At 36.9% G+C, this 22197-nt stretch overlaps 1 protein-coding gene across 1 annotated transcript in view; it reads right to left on the bottom strand.

Annotated features, from left to right (window-relative positions):
• Nucleotides 1–9345: 9345 nt before the first annotated feature.
• Nucleotides 9346–22197, bottom strand: part of LOC114342971 (zinc finger protein OZF-like) — a 29539-nt gene continuing 16687 nt past the window's right edge. The window contains exon 2 of the mRNA XM_050650707.1: nucleotides 9346–14457. Within this exon, the coding sequence (XP_050506664.1) occupies nucleotides 12943–14265 (1323 nt within the window). The 5' untranslated portion in view covers nucleotides 14266–14457 and the 3' untranslated portion in view covers nucleotides 9346–12942. The remainder of the gene's footprint in view (nucleotides 14458–22197) is intronic.

The raw sequence follows: 22197 nt of genomic DNA, 5'->3' as shown, positions 1-22197 counted from the left end.
GCCTCACCCTACCTCTCAAAATACGACTTCTCAAATGTTATGTATTTCCGGTTATGTTATATGGAATGGAGGCGTGGACAATGACCGCAACATTAATGAAGAAAGTAGATGCCTTCGAAATGTGAGCCTACTGATGTATATTAGATAAGTATATCCTGGACCGATGTTTGGATGTTAACCGTCCTCTTTACGTCTGTTTTATAGACTACAATAAAGCGTTTGATAAAGTAAAACATGATCGACTCATGGAAATTCTGAAAACTAAAAACCTAGATGAAAGAAAGTTAAGACTAATAACACACCTCTATTACAATAAACGAGCAATAGTAAGAATTGAAAAAGAAATATCTGCAGAAATGGAAATAAAGAGAGGAGTCAGACAAGGCTGCATACTATCACCTCTATTATTTAACGCTTATTCTGAAGAGGTAATGCGAGAAACTCTGGAAGATGAAACAGTCGGCATGAGAGTAAATGGAGTCTTAGTTAACAACATCAGATATGCAGATGATACAGTAATAATAGCCGATAGTTTACAAGACCTGCAAAGGACTCATGAGTAAAATAGTAAGTTGTAGTAGGGAGTACGGACTCTTTCTCTCTCTCAATATCAAAAAGACGAAGTTTATGAAAATTAGTAAAAACAACCATAATAATAACGAGATCTTGATAGTAGAGGGCCAGCAGATCGAAAGAGTAAAAAGTACACTTACCTAGGAACACTTATAACAGAAAGTAATGACTACACTGCAGAAATCAAACTCAGAATCGAAAAAGCACGTTCTAATTTTATGAAAATGAAAAAGGTCCTATGTAGCAAAGATTTAACATTAGCTCTTAAAGTGCGCCTAACAAAATGTTACGTATACAGTGTACTATACTATGGAGTGGAATCATGGACGTTAAATGTAGAGACAATGAGACGACTTAACGCCTTTGAAATGTGGACCTATAGAAGAATTATGAGGGTTTCCTGGGTAGATAGAGTTACGAACAACGAAGTACTGAGAAGAATAGGTAAAGAGAAGGAAGTTGAACTTACAATTAAAGAAAGAAAACTACAGTATCTCGGACATGTGATGCGGGGCGAGAAGTATGGCATCCTGCGACTCATACTGCAAGGAAAGATAGATAGCAGAAGCAGCATCGGAAGAAGACGAATTTCATGGCTGAAGAACCTGAGAGATGTTTGGATGCAGCTTAAAACAACTATTTAGAGCTACTGTCTCAAAAATTAAAATACAGTACAACCTGCCATATCCGGACCTGTCATATCCGGACCTCCCCATATCCGGACGGTTCTGCGCCGTCCGGATCTACCGAAATCTACGGAAAAAGGCAGTCCTGCTGTTGGACAACGCACTAAAAGAAGAACTAAAAGATGGCGAAATAATGTATTATAGAATCTATAAAACGTGTCTATCGACGAAAGTTATTGACGGCGTTGATTACTGGAATGTGTGAAGGAGAAACCCTTTCAGAAACTGTAAAAGAAGTAGTGGTCTTGATATCCGGATTTTTTCATATCCGGATCGGTCTGTCGCCACATTGATCCGGATATGGCAGGTTTTACTGTAGCTATGATGATTGCCAACCTCCGTAGCGGAGATGGTACCTGAAGAAGATCCTGGACCGAGCACGTGACCAACTATAAAGAAAAGAAAGTTGGAATACTTGTGTCACGTAATGAGGCACAGTAAATATAAAGTACTTCAGCTAATTATCCAAGGTCCAAGGGAAAATAGACAGCAGAAGGGGTCCAGGGAGGAGGAGACCCTCGTGGCTCCAAAAGTTGCGGCAATGGTTCGGATTGTGATCTGCCGTATACAAAGTCAGAATAGTGAAGAAGATAATCACAGATAACTAGTAAAAGCATAATGACCAACATTTTTAATTTCCTTTCAAGTGCATATTTAGATTGGATGTCTCATAATATATATTTAACTGGTTCAGACAATTGCAAGGAATTCCAGATGTGTAGGGCTCTCTGTTTACTGCTTACAGTTAAAGATTAAGTTCAATAAAAATAATACTGCAAATTCCAATTTGTCAATGTACAGCTGCCGTTCAAATAACAGATAGATAAAAGACTAAGTTTTCACTCTAATGGCATATAACATATCCCACCAGAATGAAAACAATGGGAACCTTCTCTGGTTACACCTCCGAGGCTTCTACAATTTGCAAGCCATACGGATGCTGAGACTAAGGAAGATGAGGGAATTCTACAATTTACAATTCACGTCACATCTGCTCAGCGCGGTAAAGTTCCAACGAGACTGGTTCCCTTCATACTCCACACAGAGTAAATGTAAATCAAAAATGAATAACCATTTTCAATTTCGTTGCAAAACGAAAATACAGCCGAACCATATTCCAGTCCAATCAGAGAGTGCTGCAAGCACCCCTACCGGTTTCGAAACTTATTAGTCTCTCATCAGGAGGCACATATGCTGCTCTCCCCGATCCAACCAAAACAAACCCCAGCGTGCAGTCCCGAATTGCAACGAACGAAATGGCATAGATGCCCTAGCGGCAACTGCTAGCAAAAGACTAAGTTTTCACTCTAATGGCATATAACATATCCCACCAGAATGAAAACAATGGGAACCTTCTCTGGTTACACCTCCGAGGCTTCTACAATTTGCAAGCCATACGGATGCTGAGACTAAGGAAGATGAGGGAATTCTACAATTTACAATTCACGTCACATCTGCTCAGCGCGGTAAAGTTCCAACGAGACTGGTTCCCTTCATACTCCACACAGAGTAAATGTAAATCAAAAATGAATAACCATTTTCAATTTCGTTGCAAAACGAAAATACAGCCGAACCATATTCCAGTCCAATCAGAGAGTGCTGCAAGCACCCCTACCGGTTTCGAAACTTATTAGTCTCTCATCAGGAGGCACATATGCTGCTCTCCCCGATCCAACCAAAACAAACCCCAGCGTGCAGTCCCGAATTGCAACGAACGAAATGGCATAGATGCCCTAGCGGCAACTGCTAGCAAAAGACTAAGTTTTCACTCTAATGGCATATAACATATCCCACCAGAATGAAAACAATGGGAACCTTCTCTGGTTACACCTCCGAGGCTTCTACAATTTGCAAGCCATACGGATGCTGAGACTAAGGAAGATGAGGGAATTCTACAATTTACAATTCACGTCACATCTGCTCAGCGCGGTAAAGTTCCAACGAGACTGGTTCCCTTCATACTCCACACAGAGTAAATGTAAATAAAAATGAATAACCATTTTCAATTTCGTTGCAAAACGAAAATACAGCCGAACCATATTCCAGTCCAATCAGAGAGTGCTGCAAGCACCCCTACCGGTTTCGAAACTTATTAGTCTCTCATCAGGAGGCACATATGCTGCTCTCCCCGATCCAACCAAAACAAACCCCAGCGTGCAGTCCCGAATTGCAACGAACGAAATGGCATAGATGCCCTAGCGGCAACTGCTAGCAAAAGACTAAGTTTTCACTCTAATGGCATATAACATATCCCACCAGAATGAAAACAATGGGAACCTTCTCTGGTTACACCTCCGAGGCTTCTACAATTTGCAAGCCATACGGATGCTGAGACTAAGGAAGATGAGGGAATTCTACAATTTACAATTCACGTCACATCTGCTCAGCGCGGTAAAGTTCCAACGAGACTGGTTCCCTTCATACTCCACACAGAGTAAATGTAAATAAAAATGAATAACCATTTTCAATTTCGTTGCAAAACGAAAATACAGCCGAACCATATTCCAGTCCAATCAGAGAGTGCTGCAAGCACCCCTACCGGTTTCGAAACTTATTAGTCTCTCATCAGGAGGCACATATGCTGCTCTCCCCGATCCAACCAAAACAAACCCCAGCGTGCAGTCCCGAATTGCAACGAACGAAATGGCATAGATGCCCTAGCGGCAACTGCTAGCAAAAGACTAAGTTTTCACTCTAATGGCATATAACATATCCCACCAGAATGAAAACAATGGGAACCTTCTCTGGTTACACCTCCGAGGCTTCTACAATTTGCAAGCCATACGGATGCTGAGACTAAGGAAGATGAGGGAATTCTACAATTTACAATTCACGTCACATCTGCTCAGCGCGGTAAAGTTCCAACGAGACTGGTTCCCTTCATACTCCACACAGAGTAAATGTAAATCAAAAATGAATAACCATTTTCAATTTCGTTGCAAAACGAAAATACAGCCGAACCATATTCCAGTCCAATCAGAGAGTGCTGCAAGCACCCCTACCGGTTTCGAAACTTATTAGTCTCTCATCAGGAGGCACATATGCTGCTCTCCCCGATCCAACCAAAACAAACCCCAGCGTGCAGTCCCGAATTGCAACGAACGAAATGGCATAGATGCCCTAGCGGCAACTGCTAGCAAAAGACTAAGTTTTCACTCTAATGGCATATAACATATCCCACCAGAATGAAAACAATGGGAACCTTCTCTGGTTACACCTCCGAGGCTTCTACAATTTGCAAGCCATACGGATGCTGAGACTAAGGAAGATGAGGGAATTCTACAATTTACAATTCACGTCACATCTGCTCAGCGCGGTAAAGTTCCAACGAGACTGGTTCCCTTCATACTCCACACAGAGTAAATGTAAATAAAAAATGAATAACCATTTTCAATTTCGTTGCAAAACGAAAATACAGCCGAACCATATTCCAGTCCAATCAGAGAGTGCTGCAAGCACCCCTACCGGTTTCGAAACTTATTAGTCTCTCATCAGGAGGCACATATGCTGCTCTCCCCGATCCAACCAAAACAAACCCCAGCGTGCAGTCCCGAATTGCAACGAACGAAATGGCATAGATGCCCTAGCGGCAACTGCTAGCAAAAGACTAAGTTTTCACTCTAATGGCATATAACATATCCCACCAGAATGAAAACAATGGGAACCTTCTCTGGTTACACCTCCGAGGCTTCTACAATTTGCAAGCCATACGGATGCTGAGACTAAGGAAGATGAGGGAATTCTACAATTTACAATTCACGTCACATCTGCTCAGCGCGGTAAAGTTCCAACGAGACTGGTTCCCTTCATACTCCACACAGAGTAAATGTAAATCAAAAATGAATAACCATTTTCAATTTCGTTGCAAAACGAAAATACAGCCGAACCATATTCCAGTCCAATCTGGACTGGAATATGGTTCGGCTGTACCATATGGAATAAAAATATTTACATTTACTCTGTGTGGAGTATGAAGGGAACCAGTCTCGTTGGAACTTTACCGCGCTGAGCAGATGTGACGTGAATTGTAAATTGTAGAATTCCCTCATCTTCCTTAGTCTCAGCATCCGTATGGCTTGCAAATTGTAGAAGCCTCGGAGGTGTAACCAGAGAAGGTTCCCATTGTTTTCATTCTGGTGGGATATGTTATATGCCATTAGAGTGAAAACTTAGTCTTTTGCTAGCAGTTGCCGCTAGGGCATCTATGCCATTTCGTTCGTTGCAATTCGGGACTGCACGCTGGGGTTTGTTTTGGTTGGATCGGGGAGAGCAGCATATGTGCCTCCTGATGAGAGACTAATAAGTTTCGAAACCGGTAGGGGTGCTTGCAGCACTCTCTGATTGGACTGGAATATGGTTCGGCTGTATTTTCGTTTTGCAACGAAATTGAAAATGGTTATTCATTTTTTATTTACATTTACTCTGTGTGGAGTATGAAGGGAACCAGTCTCGTTGGAACTTTACCGCGCTGAGCAGATGTGACGTGAATTGTAAATTGTAGAATTCCCTCATCTTCCTTAGTCTCAGCATCCGTATGGCTTGCAAATTGTAGAAGCCTCGGAGGTGTAACCAGAGAAGGTTCCCATTGTTTTCATTCTGGTGGGATATGTTATATGCCATTAGAGTGAAAACTTAGTCTTTTGCTAGCAGTTGCCGCTAGGGCATCTATGCCATTTCGTTCGTTGCAATTCGGGACTGCACGCTGGGGTTTGTTTTGGTTGGATCGGGGAGAGCAGCATATGTGCCTCCTGATGAGAGACTAATAAGTTTCGAAACCGGTAGGGGTGCTTGCAGCACTCTCTGATTGGACTGGAATATGGTTCGGCTGTATTTTCGTTTTGCAACGAAATTGAAAATGGTTATTCATTTTTATTTACATTTACTCTGTGTGGAGTATGAAGGGAACCAGTCTCGTTGGAACTTTACCGCGCTGAGCAGATGTGACGTGAATTGTAAATTGTAGAATTCCCTCATCTTCCTTAGTCTCAGCATCCGTATGGCTTGCAAATTGTAGAAGCCTCGGAGGTGTAACCAGAGAAGGTTCCCATTGTTTTCATTCTGGTGGGATATGTTATATGCCATTAGAGTGAAAACTTAGTCTTTTGCTAGCAGTTGCCGCTAGGGCATCTATGCCATTTCGTTCGTTGCAATTCGGGACTGCACGCTGGGGTTTGTTTTGGTTGGATCGGGGAGAGCAGCATATGTGCCTCCTGATGAGAGACTAATAAGTTTCGAAACCGGTAGGGGTGCTTGCAGCACTCTCTGATTGGACTGGAATATGGTTCGGCTGTATTTTCGTTTTGCAACGAAATTGAAAATGGTTATTCATTTTTAGATAGATAAAAGTTTAAATTACACAGGCCGACAATATTTGGACCCAGAGATTAGAATATACTTTTCATAAGGTTTTTTGTGTGCTGAATCAGAATCTGAGCTCCAAATTAGCTCTGGTTTCTGAGATATCCTAACCAAAAAGTGCAAAACTAACTGAGGTTTATGGACTTGGGTTGTGGGAGCTTGGGGTTTGAGAACTTGTGATGTACAAACATAAAGTTTATAGGCTCAAAATTGCAGGCTTGATATGAGGTATGATACGAGATGCAATAAAACACCTAAAAAATAATAAATCTCCAGGAAGTGACGGTATACCCGCGGAACTTATTAAATGTGGAGGTGCTATTCTGACTAATCAAATATATAAAATAATACTGAGAGCCTAATAATGAGGAACAAATCCCGGAAGAGTGGTGTATTGGAATCGTTTGCCCGCTACACAACAAGGCTGATAGTCTGGGCTGATTATCGGAGAATAGGCTATTTTTGGGAAAAGTTATTTACCAGCAATTTTATTGCTGGAATCGAAACTTATGATTGTATATATTAATAATATAGATATGCAAAGTCCGCAGATAGTGTGCTACTTTTTTTATAAACAAAATGGCGCCCGAAAATCGTGTTTTTTTTTTTTCAATTTTTGCTCTATAACTCCAAAGATTTTAACTTTAGACCAAAAGCAACCAAATAAAAATTCACCGCAATTAAATTCTTCATAGAGACGTGTTTTTCCGATTTACTTCGACGAAAACTTTCCCCGGAAAAAGCGGGTTTTTCCAACAAAATCTTTAATTTTCAACTAAACTTTTAGATAAGTAGTTGTTAATCAATAATTAAATAACTTGGTAACGTAAAAGCCCTTTCCGAATATATTATAATTCCAGAAGCCGATGGAAATTTAATGAACAGTTTAGCAACAATTGAAATGTTAATTAAAAATGTACGGTCCCTATAATAACGACAATAATTATGATGCATAAGAATAACTATGATTTTTTCATATAAAGACACTATATCTATCTAATGTACTTTACAGAATTGAAATTGGACTATTTAAGCGGCCTCAGGAATATTTTAAAATTATAAACAATTTTTTGGCTTATAAACAAATAGAATATCTCGGGAAATATTAAACTAAATTAAATTGTGAAAACGGTATTCGAAAGACAGCGGCAGGACGCTTCTTTTAAAAGAAAAAACGTTTAATTATGACGAGTGGTTCCTGAGACACAACCGGTCAAAGTTGACCGAAATTTACGGCAAAGATATAAACAATAGGATCATAATTTTCCAACCAACACCTTTTTATTTTTGTCCTATTTCTCCACACCAATTTTCATATCTTTAAAATCCTCATAACATATATTATTATAATAAAAACTATCGATAATACGTGTGAAAATTGCCAAAAATAGCAAAATTCCAATCAAAAATTAGGTTGGAGAAAATGTAACCCTCAAAGTTCAAAATCGGTATACGTTAAAAAAAATGCATTTTCTCGGCTTCCCATGGAGCAATTTCCTTCATTCTTTTTTTGTTCCCAAGTAACTCGAGTAGAGCCATCGAACTAACGCATTATTAAATGTCAAACTTGCTTTTTTTTCGTTATAATAAATTAATTTATTTATTATAACACAATATTTTAATTTATATAACTAAAAATTGTTTAAATAATTATACAGCTTTCAAATGAGAATATTTATGTTTTTAACTTTAAAAGGTACACTTGTAGTAAGTTTATCTAAAAAAAAAGCCTGCAACTGGAAAAAATATGTAATTTTCTGTTCTTATAAATAAATTAATCTATTATAACAAAACAAAAGCAAGTTTGACATTTAATAATGCGTTAGTTCGATGGCTCTACTCGAGTTATTAGGGAACAAAAAAAGAATGAAGGAAATTGCTCCATGGGAAGCCGAGAAAATGCATTTTGTTAACGTATACCGATTTTGAACTTTGAGGGTTACATTTTCTCCAACCTAATTTTTGATTGGAATTTTGCTATTTCTAGCAATTTTCACACGTATTATCGATAGTTTTTATTATAATAATATATGTTATGAGGATTTTAAAGATATGAGAATTGGTGTGGAGAAAGAGGACAAAAATAAAAAGGTGATGGTTTGAAAAATTATGATCCTATTGTTTATATCTTTGCCGTAAATTCCGGTCAACTTTGACCGGTTGTATCTCAGGAACCACTCGTCATAATTAAACGTTTTTCTTTTAAAAGAAGCGTCCTGCCGCTGTCTTCCGAATACCGTTTTCACAATTTAATTTAGTTTAATATTTCCCGAGATATTCTATTTGTTTATAAACCAAAAAATTGTTTATAATTTTAAAATATTCCTGAGGCCGCTTAAATAGTCCAATTTCAATTCTGTAAAGTACATTAGATAGGTATAGTGTCTTTTTATGAAAAAATCATAGTTATTCTTATGCATCATAATTATTGTCGTTATTATAGCGACCGTAAATTTTTAATTAACATTTTAATTGTTGCTAAACTGTTCATTCAATTTCCATAGACTTCTGGAATTATAATATATACGGAAAGGGCTTTTACGTTACCAAGTTATTTAATTATTGATTAACAACTACTTATCTAAAAGTTTAGTTGAAAATTAAAGATTTTGTTGGAAAAACCCGCTTTTTCCGCGGAAAGTTTTCGTCGAAGTAAATCGGAAAAAACACGTCTCTATGCAGAATTTAATTGCGGTGAATTTTTATTTGGGTGTTTTTGGTCTAAAGTTAAAATCTTTGGAGTTATAGAGCAAAAATTTAAAAAAAACACGATTTTCGGGCGCCATTTTGTTTATAAAAAAAGTAGCACACCATCTGCGGACTTTGCATACCTATATTATTAAGACATACAATAATAAGATTCGATTCCAGCAATAAAATTGCTGGTAAATAACTTTTCCTTGTATTTTGCTAATTAGCCCAGAGTATGATCAATTGGAATGTAGAAACTATAGGGGAATAACCCTCCTTAATACAGCATACAAAATATTTTCGAGTATCTTATATGGTCGCCTAAGTGCATATTCAGAGGAGCTTCTTGGCGAATATCAACGTGGTTTTAGGCCTGGTCGATCAACAACAGGCCAGATCTTTGTGCTAAGGCAAATACAGTAAAAAACCAATGAATTCAATATCGACACATACCATCTTTTCGCAGATTTTAAATCGGCCTATAATAGTGTCCTAAGAAATAAATTGTATGAAACCATGGATGAATTCCACATCCCCGATAAACTGATTGGTTAAGGCTACAATGCGTAAAATTTGCAAAGTTGGTAAAGTTAACCATAGGCGTTTGAAACGCATGTTGGTCTGCGACAGAGAGGTGCGCTGGCGTGTCTCCTTTTCAACATAGCTCTGGAAAAGGCGGTCAGAGATGCCCCCGAATACATGAGAGGATATATTTTTAATACAGAGGAAATATTTTTAATAAATCATCCCAAATTTTGGCATATGCAGATGATGTGGACCTAGTTGAACGCACAACACGCAAGCTAGAAGAAAAATGTATACCACCTTCTCAAATGCCTCAAAAAATATGGACCTGAAAATAATGAGGAGAAATCTAAGATGATGCCATCAACACCCAACAATACAGCCAGAAACATCGGTCACCAACTCACGGTTGATAACACTACCTTTGAAGTGATGGAAAAATTCACATACTTAGGCTCCCTTATCACCAAGGAGAACGTCATGACGGAAGAAATCAAGCGAAGGATAATTCTAGCAATCAAATGCTATTTTGGACTGAGTAGACATATGAGAAGCAGAAACTTAAGCCAAAAAATAAAAATAACCATATACAAAACCTTAAAGGTACGATGCCGACATCGACGGCAGGCGGCAACTGCGGACGACAGTTGCAGTTGTCGCCGTGACAGACGTCACTACTTTACACTATTAATTTGTATGAGACTGATTCTGACATCTAACTGCAATTGCTGTCCGGCAGAACGTCAGTTGCTAATAATTATATAAATTAATAGTGCAAAGTAAATACATGTCATGGTAACAACTGTAACTGCCATTTGCAGTTACCGCCTGTCGTCGATGTCGGAATCGTACCTTTATACACCCGGTGTTGAAACATATGGATCGGAGACATGGACCATCTCCAAGGCAGATGAAAGCCTTCTGCTTATATTTGAACAAAGGATCCTGAGAGGAATATTCGGTGGCAACTGTGAAAGTGATGTTTGGAGGAGGAGGTACAACTACGAGATATACCACATATATTTGATGGTAAAGACATAGTACCACTTATAAAAATAGGAAGACTAAGATGGGCAGGACATCTAGCAAGATCACAGCAGAACAACCCTCTGGTACCCAGTGGGAAGTAGAAATAGGGGAAGGCCAAAACTCAGATGGAAGGATGGTGTAGATGAGGATGGTAGAAAAATAAATAAAAAAAAGGCGCAGCAAACAGGCAACAGTTTGCAATGGATAGAACTGACTGGCGTAATAGAATTAGGAAGGTCGAGGCTCTTTTATAGGGCTGCTGCACCACTGATGATGATATGAGGTTTATGGGCTTGGATGTGGGAACTTATGATTAAGTGGGTTAGCCTGCTTGTGGTTTGATGGGGGTCGTATTTTAGGGGTGGTTTCTAAGAGTACGGTGGGTTAGGGTATAGATTGAAAGGTCTGTCGGCTTGCGTGTTGTAAGGATTAAATTCTTTGTAGTTAGGGTTAGGTGCGTTAGTCCACTTGCGATAAGGGTGCCACTTTGATAAGGGTGGTTTTTAGGAGTTAGAATGGGTGGTTAGTTTGTTTAGCTCGACTTATCACGTCTGATATCTTAATGAATTTTCAGGTATAAGAAATTTCACAAAAATGAAAAGTTCAAAATGTAATATCTCGGCGAAAAATAAATATTTGCGCAAACTTAACCGCATTTGAAAGAGAAAAACTTATACTCAAAGTGGTATCCGTATTATTTTAGGACAGAAAAATAAACGAGTGTATATTTAAAATGGCCAAAAACCGCAATTTTTGCACTTTTAGGTTAGGATATCTCAGAAACCAGAACCAATTCAGAAATTTGAAGCTCAGATTCGTATTCAGCGCACCAAGAACCTTTGGAAAAGTATAGACACTCTGTTTTTTGGGTCTCAGGCTTGTCGGCCTGTTTTATTGAAAAAAAAAGATTTTATAAACATCTACTACCAATATAGACAAGGCGAAAACGGCGGGTTCGTTGGAAAAAATATTCTCATGAGATTTTGTTGCATAATCATATTCGTCAGACATCCCAGAATAAGGTTCAAAAGTCGCCCACGTGAAAAGTGGTCCAAATTTTTATTTTTCATTTTTTTTTAATCAAATTGCAAAAATCAATATTTTCGGCCCGGACGCATTTTTTTTAGGTTTTCTTGGACCATTCTGGACAAAAAAGGTCTCTTATAATTTTTCTCTATAGTTGCTCGTTTTCGAGTTATGTATAAGCAATTTAAATTTGAAAAAAAAAGAGAAATGGCGATTTTTAAGGCTTAATAACTCGGTTAAAAATTATTATTATGAAATTCAGAAAGTGACCAAATCAAAGTTGAAAGCCTCCACTACATGATCCTGAAGAAATCTGTGTCATTAATTTATTACTAAGCTGTTATTTTTAATTATTAATAATGAGCCGTAAGATCGTATTGACGCGGCTGTAAATGTGAGTGCGAGTAAGATGCACCATTGACTGCCGGAATGGCATCTCTCTCGCATTCATCATTGCCGGCCGCCTAATACGTGCATGGCGCTCATTATTTTTACTTAAAAATAACAGCTTAGTGATAAAATAATGACAAAAATTTCTTCAGGATCTTGTAGGGCGGGCTTTAAACTTTTATTTGATCACTTTCTGACTTTCATAATAATAACTTTTAACCGAGTTATTAAGCCTTAAAAATCGCCATTTTTCGTTTTTTTCAATTTTAAATTGCTTATAACTCGAAAACGAGCAACTTTAGAGAAAAATTATAAGAGACCTTTTTTGTCCAGAATGGTTCATAAAACCTAAAAAAATGTATCCGGGCCGAAAATATTGATTTTTTACAATTTGATTAAAAAAAATTGAAAAAAAAATTTGGACAACTTTTCACGGGGGCGACTTCTTGAACCTTATTCTGGGATGTCTCACGAATATGATTATGCAAAAAAATCTCATGGGAATATTTTTTCCAACGAACCCGCCGGTTTCGCCTTGTCTAATAGGTTCCCTCTCACAATCAATACAGGTCACTTAGATTCAACACAGTTAATTCCGAGGTATATTTCAATTTGTTTTTTACTATGTTTGAGACACCCAATCAAACCTACTTACAAATTAAAATTATGAAGTCAATTCTTTTAATAATTCTTCTGTCGATCGCTGTTCTTGTCTAAATTTCTCCATAAAGGAGGAAGGAACTGTCCATTCTAACAAGATTTGTACATTTTGCTTCAATCGCTCAGCCTCAGATATAGTATTGTCTTTACAAGCCGTGCGGCCTGAATTTTCTATAGAATCGATTAGAATCTCATCTACCAGTCGCTTATTGAATCCTAGAGATTTTAGACGATCCGCTGCAGATATCTTTTTCAAAAGAATCGCCAAGAGATATCTCATCATTCCAATAGGCATTGATATTGCTGTGTTCTTGTTTAAAACTAGGTTTGTTTTTCGTTCCTCCATATTAGTTTTCGTTCCTGAATCGGAGCATTTTTTGTAGTGATGCTCCAATTCCGTTTTGGTTTGACAGAAAGTAACTTTACAATGCTTACAAACGTATGGTTTGTCTGCTTTGTGTATAGCAGACATGTGCTTCTTCAGATGTGGTAACTGTATGAAAGGAGTGTTGCATAAGCCGCATTCAAAGGGTTTTTCTCCCGTATGAAGACGAATATGTATTTTAAGCGCAGTGGAATGAGCGAAAGCCTTCCAGCAAATCTGGCACCTATAAGGCTTTTCCCCGCTGTGTGTCCTTTGATGGACAGTGAGCTGAGACTTTTGAGTGAACCTAGCTCCGCAATGAGCACAACCATGTGGTTTCTCTTTTTGGTGGATTTTCTTGTGTTGAGGTAAATGTCCTTTGAGATTCTTCTTGCAGATCTCGCAATGGAACGCTCTAATGTTGGCGTGATAGCAATTCAGATGCTTTTTGAGGGCGTCTCTTCGAAAAAAGGTTTTACCACAAATGTCACAAACGAAATTCCTTATTTCCATGTGTCTGTTCACGTGAAGCTTCAGATTAGCAGAGCAGGTATACGAAGCATTGCATATAAGGCACGTATAAGGCTTGGAGCCTGTGTGTGTGCGCATATGTTGAATGAGTTGGCCGCCTCTGGCAAATTTCTTTCCACATTCTTCGCATTCGTACGGCCTGTCCCCTGTGTGCGTTCGAAGATGTAGTTTGAGCCTGTCTTTGATTGGAAATGCTTTGTCGCAATAATGACACACGAATAAATCTTTATTTTGTAGCAAAGCTGAATGTTTACAAGCAACGTGGTTTTTTAAAGATCCTGCTTGCCGAAATGCTTGTCCACATTCGTCGCACACGTATGGTCTTTCGTTGGTATGAACCCTCAGATGCTTCCTCAAATCGTTACAACTGCCGAAAATTTTCACGCATATTCCACATTCGTATTTGCGTTTAACCTTAGGTGCATTCGTCATTTTTTTGTATGAATACGGCAATTACTAAACATGCAAAACCTTAACCCTGTGCTATAAATAAATTGAAATAGATTTAATTAGCTTAGCCCAACCAACCACCAAAGATAAGTTTCTATTAGTACGATTAGAGTGATATGTGAAGATCCATCGAAGTGTTTATGACTAGTGGCAGAGACTACCATCACCTCTCACCTGGAAAAATTAATACCTCAACCCTCTAAACTACATTTTATACTATACTTTATTTCACGTTAAGAACGGAACGTTTGGTTTATGCAGTGCAGATCAGTGTTGCCAAAACTCTTAGGCACGTCGCGTCGCGGACTCGCCCACCAAAGCAATATCCTACAGAAATCGCAAGTAACATACATTTCGGGAAGATATGCAGCGAGCAGGGTTGTCAGGTCTGTTTTTCTTTCTTCAGTAGTTTTGCTTTCAAAAAAACAGTAGAAATCAGTAGATTTTTAAGCCATGTATAATACAGTAAAACATGTGTTAACGGCCACCTGTACTAACGGCCCATTTTAAAATAACGGCCAGTTTCAAAATTCTCAAAACCAATTAATATATGTATATTCCCTTATTTATGACTTAGTACAGGGTTACGCAATTGAACTGTTACCATCTTCACATCGATATATCTGGCAAATCGATAATGACAACTACGTCAAAGTTGGCCTGATAACGCTTCAGTATATTGTTTATAAGCCGTCAAAAGCATTTGCATCTAAGTTATTGTACAAACAACAAAAGTTATTCGCAATGGAATTTACTAGTGTGATTGCGTTATATTTGGCGGGAAAATCACAACCAGCTATTGTTCGTCAGCTCAAACACCTCAAAGTGAATAAAATGTTTGTGTATCGCACCATAACTCGTTATAATGATACTGCTAGCATTGCCAAACGCTATGGTGGTGGACAAAAAAAAACAGCAACATCACCTGAAATGGTTCGGAAAGTGAAGGCTCATCTTGAGCGAAATCCACGTCGTAGTGGTAATCAAATGGCCAAAGAACTGAAAATATCCCAGCGAAGCATGCAACGAATATTGAAAAAGGAGCTCAAGGTCAAGCCTTACAAGTTCCAAAAAGCACACAATCTTACATCAAAGCAAAAAAAGTTCGGCTTGAAAGAGCAAAGGAGTTGTTACGCCTGCACGGACGTGGCGAATTTCTGAACATAGTGTTCTCTGATGAGAAAAATTTCCCTATTGAGCAGTTCATAAATTCTCAAAATGATCATGTTTACTTGACCGAACGCACCTACGAAAGTTTGAGCCTACGAACAGCCACCCGAAGTAATTTCCCATCTCAAGTAATGGTATGGGCAGCTGTAACCGCCGATGGACGCTCTCCAATCGTTTTTATTGAATCTGGTGTCAAAGTCAATGCAACTTATTATCGGGAAAATGTTTTAGAAGCTGCTTTAGAGCCGTGGGCACGCAAACATTTCGGTTGTAGACCATGGACGTTTCAACAAGACTCGGCACCGTCTCATAAAGCTAGTGTGAACCAAGAACGGTTAAAAAACCATGTTCCACACTTCATTTCATCCACACAATGGCTTTCGAATTCGCCAGACGCAAATCCGATGGGCTATTCCATCTGGTCCATTTTGGAGAGCAAGGTGAGGACTAAAAAATATGCCAGTATGGATGCGCTGAAGAAATCAATTATACGTGAATGGGCCAAAATACCGGAAGATCACATTCGATCACATTCGTGCAGTATGCAACTCCTTTTTTGATCGTTTGAAGGCCATAGTCAAGGCAAAAGGTGGCCACATCGAGCTAAAATGAGTGGATTCTGAAATTTTGATTATTTTCACACATTTTTGTCATTTGAATCAATAAAAAATAATTTCACACCAAAAATTATGGTCGTTTGAATAGGTAACAGTTCAATTGCGTAACCCTGTATTTACGGCCACCTTTATAATACGGATATTAACATACGCATGCGAAACATCGGTGCTCAAAAAGTCAGAAACAGACCTTTTAGAAAGATGGGCGAGAAAGATGCAAAGAGCAATATATGTGAAAATAGAAGGTCAGTGGAGAAGAAGAACCAATAAATAATTGGAAGAATTATATCAAGAGCCAACGATCACGACGACGATCAAAGCACAGAGAATACGGTATTTTGGACACATCGAGAGAATGGGAAGTAAACGAATACCAAAAATGGAACTCTCACGGAGACCAATAAAAAAGAGAAGGAAAGGCAGACCAAGGAAAAGATGGAAGGACAGTGTGTATGAAGACTTGAAGAAAAGTAACATTGAGAGATAGAAACAACTAGCATTGGACAGAAGGAGATGGAGGGAGGTGGTGAAGGAGTGTATAAATAGACTGAAGTGTAATTAAATAAAATTTATAAGATATGGAAGTTATAAAAGTTATTTATTATTTATGTAATCAGAAATGTAAACATTTTAGTCCTAGGCCTACAAGGACTGTTGCGCTTAATAAATAAAAAAATAATTATAATACGGACGCGGCCAAATCTCATATTCTTAAAACCTTCATAGAATAATTGATGGATTCGACAACAATTTCTAAACATCCCGTATTTAAACAGTTCTTATATTGGTGGAGATACGTGGATGATATACTAGTATGCTTTACAGGAACTAACAGACAACTTGACCAATTTCTATCAAATATTAATTCACTTCATAATAATATTGAGTTTACAATAGAAACAGAACAGAATAACTCCATAAACTTTCTAGATGTAACGATTTCCAGACTACACAACAAACATGAGTTCTCCGTATATCATAAACCTACCCATACTGACACAACTATACACAATTCATCATCCCATCCTACACAACATAAATTAGCAGCCTACCATAGCATGATACATAGACTGACAGAAATTCCCATGACAAAAAATAACTTCGAGATAGAACTAAACATCATTAAACAAATAGCAGTAAACAACGTCTATAACAAACAAACAGTTAACAAAATTTTAAACCAAAAACTCCATAAGAAAGCCCTGAAATTAGTGTATCCACCACCACAGAAAGAACCCAGTACCTTCTGCTCTCTCACATATACTGGCAAGATAACAACAAAGATAGCCAGATACATAAAAAAGAAAGGAATAACACCAGCTTTCAGAACTAACAACAACTTAAGCAAATATATTAAGAACAATAAAAGCCGAAAGAGAAAGCAACTACAGAGTGGTGTGTACAAACTAACTTGTGGTGACTGTCCGAAAACGTACATCGGTCAAACTGGCAGAACTTTTGACAAACGGATAGCAGAACACAAAAGGGCATTCAACAATAGAAAAACAGACACTTCTACATACGCACTTCACCTTCTAGATCATAATCATTCTTTCAATGAAGAGTTTCAAATTCTACATATTCAAAATAAAGGCCTTAAGCTATCTTTTTTAGAATCTATGGAAATTAATAAACTGAAAAATACAGATATAATTCTGAATGACCAACTCGAGACAAACAGCTCCCCACTCCTCAACCTCTTCAGTTGAAGACTTAAAAAGGCAAACACATTGTAAACTATATCACTTGAGAAAGGCACTCCGCCGAAACAGCTGTAGTCACTTAGTTATAATAAATTTTGTGGAAGTATAGAAAACAAACGTTTTCAGTGTTTTATTGTTAGACCTTCATAGAAATTTACCTGTTAAGCTTGTCCCGCACGGAGATAATTAATTCTAATTAATTAATTAAAAACAAAGTAATGTACCTATTACCTTATTTATGAAACTTAGATCTATTCTGAGCAATATCCATGCCTCCGAAACCTTCGTCAATGGACTGGCTTATCAGCAGATCAATTTTTACATGCCACGCAAGATCTAGAACGATACAGGCAAATTGTCATGGAAGCTATCCACGCCTCATATATCCTCAATACCTCATATTTAATTATTAAACTCAACACTAAATTCTAAATATCACAACTTAACAAAACACTTTTTTCTTCTTGTGCTACTCCTATCAGATATGATATGAAATAATTATGAAGAAAGCATTTATTTTGTTTTTAATTTATTAATTAGAAATGATTAATAATTAATTAGCTCTCCATCGTGTAACAGGTAAATTTCTATGAAGGCTTTAAAAATATGAGATTATTTGGCCGAGTCCGTATTATAAAGGTGTCCGTAATAGTATAATATACTATTAATATTATTATATATCAAATAAAATAATAATATTATTATTCCACGGTTTTTGCTCTAAATTTTAAAGAACTGTTTGGATTGACATGAAATTTGGCATACGCATAGCTAACATGTCAAAGAAAAAAAGTGATATTGTGCCGATGTGTGCTTTTGCCCTTGGGGTGACTTACACCCCCTCTTGGGGGTGAAAAAATATATGCCCAAAATAAGTCCGGAAATGGGTAAACTGATTAATTGTAAGTAACTTTTGTTGTATAGAGCTTTTTCGCCAAGTCAACACTTTTCGAGTTATTTGCGAGTGAATATGTTTATTTTTCAACTAAATAACCACATTTTTAGACGGTTTTTCGCAAATAACTCAAAAAGTAAGTATTTTCTCGAAAAAACCTTCTTGGCAATAATATAGCCTGTAAAAAAGTAAAAAAAAATGGTGTACGCGTTAGGTATCTGGACCTCGTAGAACCAGAGTTATAGCCAATGAAAAATAGATTCGTATTTACCAAATTTCAAATAGAATATTTCGACGTGAAATATCCAAAAAATTAAGCCCTTTTTGGGCAAAACCCATTATAACTTTTTTAAAGTGTTTAAAAAAAGCTTTATTTATATTTTTATCAAAAGTTTCTAACATTAAATTTAAGCAAGTTACGCTCAAAATAAAGTTGGTCCCTTTTGTTTTGGCAAAAACAATCGGGAAAACCACCCCCTAATTAGCAACTTAAATGAAATTAATCGTTACCGCTCCACAAATTATTTTACTTATGTTGTGTTTATATGATCTGTAAGTTTCATCGATTCGAAGTGCTTATTTTCGAAAAAAATTGGTTTTAAAGTAAAATTTTTAAAAATTTTAATTTTGAAAAATATGCTTTTTTTTCAAAATAACTTAAAAATTGTTAGAGATACCAAAAATCTCGAAAAACAAAAAAAGTCGGCATTGCTTTTCTCAATATTATATATTTTTTGTTTTTCTGTTAGACAAAAATTGATTAAGATTTGGTGTTTCTAAATTTGCATACATTCGTGATCAGTGACTCGTTCAACCCCTTTTAACTACAGCCCTTTCAAAAATAAGGACTTTGAACCTATGAAACTTACAGATCATAATATAAACAATACATACACGAGTCAAGAAACTTGTGAAGTCGTAACGATTAAGTTCATTTGAGATACTAATTAGGGGGTGATTTTCCCGATTTTTTACCAAAAAAAAAAAGGGACTAACTTTATTTTGAGCGTAACTTGTTTACTTTTGATGATAAAATTGTTTCTATAAAACAAAAATGAAGCTTTTTTAAACACTTTAAATAAGCTGTAATGAGTTTTCCCCGAAATGTACTTCATTTTTGGTTATTTCACGTTAAAGTATTCCATTTGGAATTTGACGAATATGAACCTATTTTTCATTAGCTATAACTCTGCTTCTACTAGGTATAAGACGTGATATATACACCATTTTTTTAAATTTTTTACAGGCTATATTTTTGAAAATGAATAACCATTTTCAATTTGTTAGTCTTTTGCTATATTTTTGCTAAGAATGTTTTTTCGACAAAATACTTACTATTTGAGTTATTTGCGAAAAACCGTCTAAAAGCGTGGTTATTTTGTTGAAAAAATGAACATATTCACTGGCAAATAACTCGAAAAGTATTGACTTAGTGAAAAACTCTATAGAACAAAAGTTACTTAAAATTAGTTTGTCCATTTCCGGACTTATTTTGGACGAATATTTTTTCACCCCTAAGAGGGGGTGAATACTACCCCCAGGGCAAAAGCACATATCGGCGCAATATCACTTTTTTTCTTTGACTTGTTAGCTATGTGTATGCCAAATTTCATGTCAATCCAAGCGGTTCATTAAAATTTAGAGGTTTTGCAATATTTTACCGTTAAAGAACGTAACTATAAATACCAGGTCATAAATAAGGGATTCGAAATATAATTGGTTTGGAGAATTTTGAAACTGGCCGTTATTTTGAAATGGGCCGTTAGTACAAGTGGCCGATTTTGACAGGTGGCCGTAAACGCAGGTTTTACTGTGTTATACATGGCTTAAAATCTACTGATTTCTACTGATTTTTTGAAAGCAAAACTACTGAAGAAATAAAAACTGGCTTGGCAACCCTGATGTTGAGTGTGTCATGTTGCGTTTGGATATTGCTTTGGTGTGCGAGGCTGTTTAGACTGCCGATATACGATTCATTGCGCGATTCTATCGTCCATAAGAAATACGTAGCCCTATGTACGTAACTTTCCGTTCTTAACGTGAAACGCTCTATAGAAATTAAATTGGTTCATGTTAAAGTGTGATAATATGATTTGTGTCTTTAATGGTTATTTGTGCAATGGTTAATTCATACATGATGATTATATCAGAATAGGAAATAACCACACCTCTGTAACAGAACACAAGTTCTGGGAACTTCCCCTAATGGGCACAATGGTTGATCTTACACAACCTTTCTTCAAAAGAAGTTTTAATTTGTCCATTTTTGGTGCACGGCATAACTGATGATAAACCAGATGTTTTAGGTTATTTGTTACAACTTAATCCAAAAGAAATAAGAAATTGGACTTCGTAAGTCCTAGGTTTTCACCCAACCGAAAGACCGGTGACCGGAAGTAGAATCGGAAGTCGATATTTGAACTCTTCGTGCAACTTTGCATCGATTGATATACAACTTCACTAATTTTGAGTCACTTTTGCCAAACTTCCAGTACAACTTTTTAACCGGAAATGGCATCAAAACCGGATCTAAATATTCGAGCTCGATTTTTCAATACGCGTCAGTTAATATATCACATGTACTGTTTCTGCGACTATAATGTGGCACTTCAGACTAAAAAACTTTTTAACCCGGAAATGATATAAAAATCGGAAGTATATAGCTCAGACGCGTCAAATAATATATCGGTTGTACTATTTCGGTGACTTTAAAATAGTGCTTCCGGTTGCAACTCTGGAACCGGAAGTCCGAGATCAAATTTCTCACCCTTAGTGCCATATTTGGGATATAAGCTTTCATTTAACGCCTCATTCTAATTGTTCAAACAACGGAGGAGTTGCGTTGACAGACGGGCAGACAGGTATGGATAATTCAAGGTTTTCACATTTTAATTTTGTAAAATGGCCGAAAAGAATAAGATAGTGGAATGTAGACGATATTGATGAGAGGAAAAAGGAAACTTTATCATGAATCCAAGAACAGCCAAAAACATTGTTTTAAGGGGCTATCCTACTGTAAAAGTACGAAATTCGTATACTTTTTTGAGAATTTCTAAAATAAACTGTACCAATTGTTTTAAAAATTTGCATGCGAATTTACTATTAAAAGAAGTACATGTAAAACAATGTTCATAAAAAAATATTGAAAATTAAACGATATATGCGCCATCTACTGGTACAGTGAAAATAAAAACCTAGCTCCACTGCTGCAGTGATTGGGACTAATAGAGATTCTGAAACATAAAATTTCAAAGTTATTATTGAACTATAAGTTATTTTCTATACCATCAACTAGGGGTTTTTTGATCGGATAAAAAATGTTAATTTGGCGGTTTTTGAAACTGAAAATATTTTAGCTAATTTTAAAAAGAAAATTTCAACACTTCGTCATTTTTCCAAATTTTAATATTTTTCAAAAATCCTAATTGATGGTATGTATTGGGACCGTGCAAGTTCGGAAAAGCGACACCTGGTTTCTTCGCTCTGCACTTTTATTAGTACTTTTAATTATATTGGCCAATCATATGGT

This window comes from Diabrotica virgifera, chromosome 5, assembly GCF_917563875.1.
Source record: "Diabrotica virgifera virgifera chromosome 5, PGI_DIABVI_V3a".
In the NCBI taxonomy this organism is placed as follows: Eukaryota; Metazoa; Arthropoda; class Insecta; order Coleoptera; family Chrysomelidae; genus Diabrotica; species Diabrotica virgifera.
Note: the sequence above shows the minus strand (reverse complement) of the source record. Positions and strands in the feature narration are given on the sequence as shown.